This window comes from Buceros rhinoceros, unplaced genomic scaffold, assembly GCF_000710305.1.
Source record: "Buceros rhinoceros silvestris isolate BGI_N320 unplaced genomic scaffold, ASM71030v1 scaffold26472, whole genome shotgun sequence".
Lineage (NCBI taxonomy): Eukaryota > Metazoa > Chordata > Aves > Bucerotiformes > Bucerotidae > Buceros > Buceros rhinoceros.
The window spans coordinates 4,093-12,525 of NW_010399994.1; the positions used below are offsets into that span (position 1 = coordinate 4,093).

The 8,433-nt window shown below is 43.9% G+C and overlaps 1 protein-coding gene across 1 annotated transcript in view; it reads left to right on the forward strand.

Annotated features, from left to right (window-relative positions):
- MYBL1 (v-myb avian myeloblastosis viral oncogene homolog-like 1) overlaps nt 1-8,433 on the forward strand; it is a gene marked incomplete at its 5' end in the record, with an annotated part of 13,431 nt that overhangs the window by 994 nt on the left and 4,004 nt on the right. Inside the window, 9 exons of the mRNA XM_010131702.1 lie at nt 276-368; nt 1,364-1,584; nt 2,478-2,661; nt 2,881-2,955; nt 3,997-4,101; nt 5,321-5,554; nt 5,862-6,230; nt 6,707-6,849; nt 7,247-7,361. Coding sequence (XP_010130004.1) covers nt 276-368; nt 1,364-1,584; nt 2,478-2,661; nt 2,881-2,955; nt 3,997-4,101; nt 5,321-5,554; nt 5,862-6,230; nt 6,707-6,849; nt 7,247-7,361 — 1,539 coding nt within the window. The remainder of the gene's footprint in view (nt 1-275; nt 369-1,363; nt 1,585-2,477; nt 2,662-2,880; nt 2,956-3,996; nt 4,102-5,320; nt 5,555-5,861; nt 6,231-6,706; nt 6,850-7,246; nt 7,362-8,433) is intronic.

Here is an 8,433-nt window from a genome sequence, read left to right on the forward strand (position 1 = left end):
CACTCAGGTGGAACAAGTAAGAATTGCTGCTTCAGACATTAGGTGACTCCCCAGCTGTGTGAGCTGCGCTGGCAGAAAATACCTGTAACTAGAATCAAGGATGCTTGTTTCTCTTCTGAGGCAGTGTTATAATATGCCTGCTATGAAAACACAGCCAGAATCTGAGGCTGAAAACACTGCCTTAATCTGAAATGAGCTGATAATTCTGGATAATAATTACAGCTCTATGCATTCAAGAGTTTAACAGCTACACTCGTTTTCTGAAACTGTTTCAGAATCGGTCAGACTTTCAGTGCCAGCACCGATGGCAGAAGGTACTAAACCCAGAACTGATTAAAGGCCCCTGGACTAAAGAAGAAGATCAGAGGGTAATAAACTAATTGATACTGTACTCATTTACTGGAATAAGCTTGGCACGTGACTGCTAAGTGTACTCTGTCTTGGGTTTCGCTCCCACAAAGATGATGTCCGATGCGTCTTGTGACATAGATAATTATGTTGCGTTACGCTGCACGAGAAGGGAAAATAATGCAGCTGCTCTTAAGTAGATGGAATGTCTGGTCCGCTCGAGCGTTTCCTTTAAAGCCCTTTTCTCAGAGCGCTGCCTGAGCTGCTCTGGCTTCCCGAGCAGAGGAGACCTCTTGACAGCGCTGAACATCAAAGGGCTCATTTACATCTTTTGTTCCCCAAACCCACCAGACCTAGAGGGGTTGGGAATAAGGGAAACGATTTTGTACGTGGCTGGTGCAGAGGCTAGCAGTGGAGTGTTCCACTCCTCTTCCCCGCTGCTGTTAACCCACGCTGCAGGGTTTTGCCTGCCAAACCTGGAGTGCCCTGTGGGGAGGTGCACGTGGAGCTGTCACATTCGAGGTTTCAAATCAACGCCTTATACCCACAGTTTAAACTGCTGCAGGATGTTTAAAACTAGTGTTTATCACCTTATGAATATGGCCTTCCTAATCTAGTTTTTTACAGCTCTTGCCATTCGTTTAAGAAAAAGCTTCTCAAGTGCAAAAACATGTAGAAACGGGATGGAGGTTGGGAGTCAAACCGAGCATCTTAGCAGCTGCCTTTTCTGGTCTTTCCTAATGTCAGCTTGTGTAACGGGTGACAGAAAGGAAACTTCCAAATGAACGTTTCCATCAGTATGTACTTATAAACACAGTAAATTTGTGGTTAATGAGCAATTTTTTGATTTCTCGAAAAACGATGTCTAAAACCGCAGGTCACTGCCTGCTTAGGCCTAGTCTCTCAGCAAGAGGCTACTATAAACTATCCTGAAATGTCAGTTCATCGGTGTTCTCAGTCTCCAACTGTAATTCCGAAACCTGACTTTGCTGAAGTGCTTTCATCTGTGCTCCAGGTTATTGAATTAGTTCAGAAGTACGGTCCAAAGCGCTGGTCTCTAATCGCAAAACACCTGAAAGGAAGAATAGGCAAGCAGTGCAGAGAGAGATGGCATAACCACCTCAACCCCGAGGTGAAGAAGTCTTCGTGGACAGAAGAGGAGGACAGGGTAATCTATGAAGCTCACAAGCGCCTGGGAAACCGATGGGCTGAAATAGCAAAACTTCTTCCTGGAAGGTGCGTTTCAACTCTCTTGGTGCTAAATACTGGAATAAGGGAAGGGGTCATCGAGTGCTCTTCCTGCTGTAATTTGTTAGTCCGAGGGCATCTGTTGAAACTTAGGTCGCACCGTCTTTATCTTCATAGGTGCTGACAGTTTTCAAGATCCTTTGTATTTGATTACGTGTTCTAAAAAGCCGTAAAACCAATAAAAAGACCTCTAACGTGGCAGATTCCTTCAGAAATCCTCCTGACAACTCAGACTAAACTGTGCTAGAGCTGAAGAGAGTCACTAGCAGCAACAGTGGAAGAATCCCTCAACATCCTAGGACTCGATACTAAAGTGCCTTCACTAATACGCATTTGGGGGTGACTTTCTTTTTGCTCTAAGACCAGAAATTCTTTTTTTAAAAAATATTTATTTTTGCTGGAATGCTTCTTGTTAAGCAGGACACTCAAAAAAGACAATCTTAGTAACCTGCAAAAGCCCAGGCTCAGGAGTCCTGCATCGCAAAGCTGGTTGGTGACCACGTAGTCTCGAAGTTAAGGACAATGATGCATATGATTAATTCTCATCGGAGGTGAGACAGCAGGGCGATGCCTTTGCTTTCTGTTCTGCACATTTGTACCAGAAGGTAGATGATGCAGTGACAGAGAAAAAAGGTCTCAACCAAAGCTTTCTCTTTTGATATTTTTTTCCTGCATACTTGAAGCTCAGTAGGTGGAAGTTTTGAGAAGCTTTCTAGTAATGATGCCAAAACCCTGCTTGTAACAGAACTTTCAGCCCAAGCTGCTGCAGCTCTCTGGATTTGTGGCTTCAGGTTAACCTACTGTGCAAACCTGGTAAACTATGCCCTATACTAAACTGTTGAGATACGGAAGCCAGTCACTGTTGTACGCTTTCATTTTAGGACTGATAATTCGATTAAAAATCACTGGAATTCAACAATGCGCAGGAAGGTGGAGCAGGAAGGCTATCTGCAAGATGCTATAAAGTCTGAAAGAGCTGGTTCATCCGCGCTTCAGCCCCAGCCTTGTCTGACTATGGATGACTTGCACACTCAGAACCAGTATTACATACCTGTTCAGACACACGTAAGTTCAAAATCCAGGATAATTAGTATTTCCCAGTTTCAAGGAATTCATTGGGTTTGGAATGAGGAACAAATTGGAAAGAATGAGTATCTGCTGAGTATTTTTGTGATACTGTGGTAACAGGCTTTGTAAACCATAATAGTTTGTGTAGAATAAACTAGAGGTCATTTTATAGCCTCTGCTTCTTTAGGGTTTGTGAAATGACTTCTGTCTTTTTAGATTCCAGCATACCAGTATGCCTCCCCAGAAGGCAGCTGTCTGGAACATGCTTCAGCTTCTTCCACCTTAGTCCAGGTAAACTGGTACCGGGCATCGTAAATGCAGAGGGTGTACGGGGTGTCACGCTGTGACACGAGGAGTTCCAGCAGAGCATCTGGCGGTCTTTGGCCTTCAGCTGCGTTCCTGTGGGTGCTCCTCTGCCAGTAGCTGTCTGTATACATCCCAGAAACAACGGCTGTGCTTATTTCTAACACAACCACGGCTTAAAACATAGTCCACTAGTCGAATGTGACCCGCTAGTGTTTCCTAGCCACGGAGAAGATCGAAAGGCAGGAGCAGACTGCTTTTCCGGTGTGATTGGTACCGCCCCATCCGAGAGACTCGGGTCAAATGACCGACTGTGACTCGCACTTATGGCTGTGCTTTTTTATTCGCAGTAGGTTTTAGCTTGTTTCTGACAATCAGCTGAAGGTACTCTAAGTGCTGAAGTATTGAGAAACTTTAAAACGAAACTATACTTGGATATTTTTATTTCCTTTTGCTCCTCTGGGCTCCCTGAGTTCTGCAGTTCTCACGTGTTGCAGACCGAATGGAGATCTTGGTTTGTACTGTGACTCCCTGGAAGAATTTCTGTGGATTTGAAATTAGTAAAACAAGTTATTTCGACAAAGGGAATAATCCGTACGTTGTGCTAGAAGTGTTTGAGGCGTTCTGCAGAGCTCTGGGCCTAACCTGAAGTGTCCCTGTGCAGATCGCCTGTTTCACAACACATTGTCTTCCCTGATCTCAGTTACTAAGACGACAAATCGTAGCAAAGCCGTGCATGGCCTTTGATACTCTGGATTGCCCCGTACAGGAAAGGGTAAGAGACCTGCTGCTCCTGGAAGTCCCCCCTAAACTGGGAAACAGCACTAGTTTTGAAACTCATGGCATATATCCTCACCTACGTATATTTATAGTGGTGATAGGGAGTTTTAAGGAGATTAAAACCAAGCCAACCAACCCAAACCAATTAGTTTATTTTCTTTCCCGGTAGTTATAATGTGGAATCTTTACTGTGGAGGGGTGCTGGAGGAATGGGGGAATTAGTAATGGCTTCTTTCTTCAATTTTTCAGCAGTCATTTGTTGATGATGATCCTGACAAAGAAAAGAAAATAAAGGAACTTGAATTGCTACTTATGTCAGCAGAGAATGAAATCAGAAGAAAACAAGTGTCTTCTGTAAGGACTGTAAATTTCTGTCAATATTTGAATACCGTTTACTGAGATGAATCCTCAGCAAATTAGTAACGGATGTTTGGTTCATGTGGTGTTCTTTCACCTGGCCTTCTAAAATCAGACCTATGGCTGTTGGGTTGTGGAACCAAGTCTATGTATTAGAATTGGGGCAAATTCTTCTTGGTGCAGTTTTCTGAACCGTGAAAACAGGAGGACCTGCAATTTGGCAGTTGTTCCTAAGGGGTTTGCTCCTCCTCAAGAGGTGGCAGGTTTGTGGCTGTCACCACCATTCAGATTTACAGATCAGCAGTGCTGATCGTCTGCTCAGCAGAGAAAGATGATAACGCACACACAGGTTTTGCCCTGCTGGGTTTCAAAACGTCCTGTAGATTATTAAATTGTTATCAAACTTCTGTGTGAGTGCTCGCAACACTTTAAATCCACATTTGAGCATGACCAAGAGTACATAAGTCTGCGCTGTACAAAATCCTCATGTGCTTCAGTGGGACAGGGGAAGCTTACAGTCACCTCCTTCCTGAGGGACAGAGGGCTGGGAACAACTTGAGGCACCTGACCAAGCCACGGGCGTTGACCACTCGGTTAGATTACAGGTGAACCCCCAGCTTTAGGTGGTGGAGCTCCTCCGGGCTTTCTCTGGAAACACTGCAACGTTCTGCTTCTCTAATGGAATCGGCTTTGCTCCTGCCTTTCCAGAGAACATTAAAATCCCTTTCTCAAGGGGTTTAGCAGTGTGCTGAAGTGGGATTGCCTTTGAGAAGTCGAGTAAACTAGCAATGCAGAATCTGCCTTAAAAATTCAGATCAAGCGAGAAGTATTTCACATTCAGTTTCTAATCTTAAAATGTACCTGTGTTCTGTAGCGAAGGTGACTTCGTAATATACTGATGTTCAGGAACACAGGAAACTCGCATCAGAGATGGCTTCCAATACCAGCCCATAATTATCTAAGTTATAAGCATGTATAAGATAGGAGTGAGAGGTAAGAGAAAAATCTTACACAATTTGAGAATGTTGAGTGTGTTAATGTGAGAAGAGTAACTGCAGAGATGCAAACAGTTAGTGTTTGATAAGGCAAAAATTAATAGTTATGCCGAGTCTTTCCACATACTATTTTTTTTTTTTTCCCTCCCTGCTCTCACACAACTGACTCTTTTCAGCTTGTAAGTCGAATAAGATGAACATGTTTCTTCATACTTTTATAGGAAGCCGGAAGCTTACCTGGTTGGTCTGGAAGTTTTGTGGTGGAAGGTTGTGCGTCTAATACACTAAATAGCTTTGGAGAACAAACAAGTGAGTTCTACAACGTGGAGCAGAGCCACGGCACATCCGTTCAGCAGAATTCACCCCCGAAGTATTTGGCTGTGGGAACCAACACAATATTGCCATCTCTACAAACCATTCCAGATTTTGCAGAGACGCTAGATCTTATTGAACCTGTAAGTCGGTATTTGTGCTAAAAAAGATGTTTGCTTAGGAGCGTCAATTTACACAATGTGTATAAAATACACTTGAACTTACCTTACACTGTACTTGTCTGTAGTTTCACCGTACGGAGTGATTTGTTCTATTGCCTGTTTTAAAAGAATTGTGGTTTAAAATATTCAGAGTTTTAAGATTGTGTGAAAGATACAGGGAGAATAGTTTGGTATGTGGCTTCTGGAGGCTGTTAGCTTGGCTTGGACGTTGTGAAATAATCCTGGATATGCCTGCTGCTGCTGAAGTGTTTTTCTCCTCGCCTTGTAGGATCCTGTAGCCTGGAGTGATGTCACCGGCTTTGAGCTTTCGGAGGCTGTTGCATCACCTGTCAAGCCAGCTCCAGTCAAACTAATGCGGATTCAGCACAGCGAGGGGGCTGCTGAGTGCCACTATAATGTCAGCGTCGTGCTGGATGGCAAAATCCACAGTAGCGTCAGCGGCGAGGAAGAGGCGATTTTTCCAGCAACCCCAAACTTGCCTAAATTCAGCACTCCACCTGCTATCTTACGAAAGAAAAAGAGGTTGCGTGTGGGGCAACCCCCAGTGAATGAACTGAGCGATGGCCTGGGTGGGGATGCCATCAACCTTGCACTAAAGCACACCCCGATGAAAACACTACCCTTCTCTCCATCGCAGGTGAGCCTGGCCTTAGCGAGGGCTAACTGCGAACTGCAGTGGCCGGGTCATAAACCACCACTAGTAACACATTGTAGCCTAAACAAGTATGTCCAAAAACTTCTTAAAAGTACCTGTAAGCGTAGATTCATTAAAAGGGAAGTGTTAAATAACCTTTTTATCTGTTCTGCAGATTAACTGGGGGTGGGGTGCTGGGCACCTTTGTCTCAGTCCACACTTTCTCATGCAAATAATTGCTGATGGAGACCTATTGTCTCTGTGACCCAATTAAGCAGTAGGGATTTTAAGGGGAAAATCAGGCTTTCAGTGATAAATATAGCAAATGTCTGGGGAGTAGAAGTGAGTCAATAATAGGTTATAGGGGTTTGCCAGTGAAAGCCCTTCAGATACATAAGTTTTGGGGTTTTTTATTGCTCAGTACAGTGGTAAATTTTGTCCTTTAAGGTTGCTCAGTGTTTTTTCTCTCTTGCACTTAGTTTTTCAACACTTGTTCTGGACATGAACAATTTAACCTTGAAAATCCTGCATTTACATCGACTCCAATATGTGGGCAGAAAGTTCTCATTACGACTCCTCTACAGAAGGAAATTACACCAAAAGATCAAAAGGAGAATGTGGGGTAGGTTATGACATTAAACATCTGGTGCTCAAATGAACCCACGTTTTTCTGTGCGTTGAGAAATTAGTCTCCCTGTATGCGTTACCGTGAGAGAGTTTGAACCCCGCAGCGCGTTGCTACCCGGGTACAAACACACTGGCTTCCTGGCTTTAACCAAGCAGAGGAACTTGTACGCAGCTGAAATTTTTCTTTCTAAGATACTGATCGAAATCCCATTAAACTTTAATATACCTGAGGTCATGCTCTGGTGATCTCAGCACTGTCAGATTTGTGGTGGTGACTTCTGTTGTGTGAATTAAAGTGTCTTAAGGCGTTTCTTAGATTAATTTTGTGACATTACTGTTGATAAAGTAGACCATTAAAATGCACGTATGAACACTCCTCTGTGCTTGACCAGTTTCAGAACTCCCACAATTAGAAGATCTCTTTTGGGTTCGACGCCAAGGACACCAACTCCTTTTAAAAACGCTTTGGCTGCTCAGGAAAAGAAGTACGGTCCCCTCAAACTGACGGTATGTGATGACGTTGTTTATTTTCTTCTTTGTGGAAGTCTAAATGCCCTCTTGCTTTTGAGATCTTGAAAGCCTCGACATGATCTCAGAAACCATTTTCAACCAATGCTGCTGTTTCAGAGACATTCTGTTATCCCAGAGAACCCCTAGAATGTGAATCACAAACATTTCAGATTCATGTGAAACGTGTGTTTGACTAGACTAGACTAGTCCTCTCCAGCGTAATGTGGAGGCCTTGTCTTTGTGAATGGTGTTTGGTGGCGGTGATCACTTGATCCGTGGCAATCTTGCATGCACTGGTTCTGCATTTGCGAGCTGTAGATGTGTGTAGCCTTGCTGACCCTGTGCCTCTTCCGAGGTCTGAGATTTTAATTTTAATACCTCAGTATTCTGTTCCTTTCAAAAGAGAAGTTAAGTGAGAGAGTGACTTGCGGTGGGTCATCCAACTGACTGATCCAGCAAGAGCCAACTGGTGTGGATGAATGTTACTGACTTGGTTATTTTAAGCCACTTTCACATTTAACTTGAAAAACTGCATCATCTTGACTTCTCTGGGGGATGTAAGAGCTAAGTTCTCTTCTGGTTTTGGTGGTTCTGCGGTGCTAGGACTGAGACTAGCTGTTCACCACAGCACACGGATTTGGGAGGTTTTTTGATGGGAAGGTGTTTGGAAGGGCTTTATCCTTCCTAGGGGCTTACCAGAATGACGTCTATGATTTCCTTCGTGCTAAACCCCAAAATCTCAACATAGCAGTTCGTGACTCCTGATCTTCTGGCTGGCACTGTCTGGCTTCTTTCTGGTTGGCTGTAGATAAGGTTACATTTGTTGGTTTGTTCCACGAGAGTTCCATTCTCACCCTAGCCTAGCTGAGGTGTGTCAGTGAATAATAACTTTGGGAATTCCGTAGACACGCTTGAAAAAATGGCTGAAAAAATTCCAGCCGATATATGTTGACGACGACTGCTCTGCGAACACAGAAGGTAGCTCAGGCTTTGCCGCAGGGCTTGGCACCATCTGTGTTACCCTATAGATTCACCGTCTCTCACTATGCAAATGGGGTGGTTTGGCATT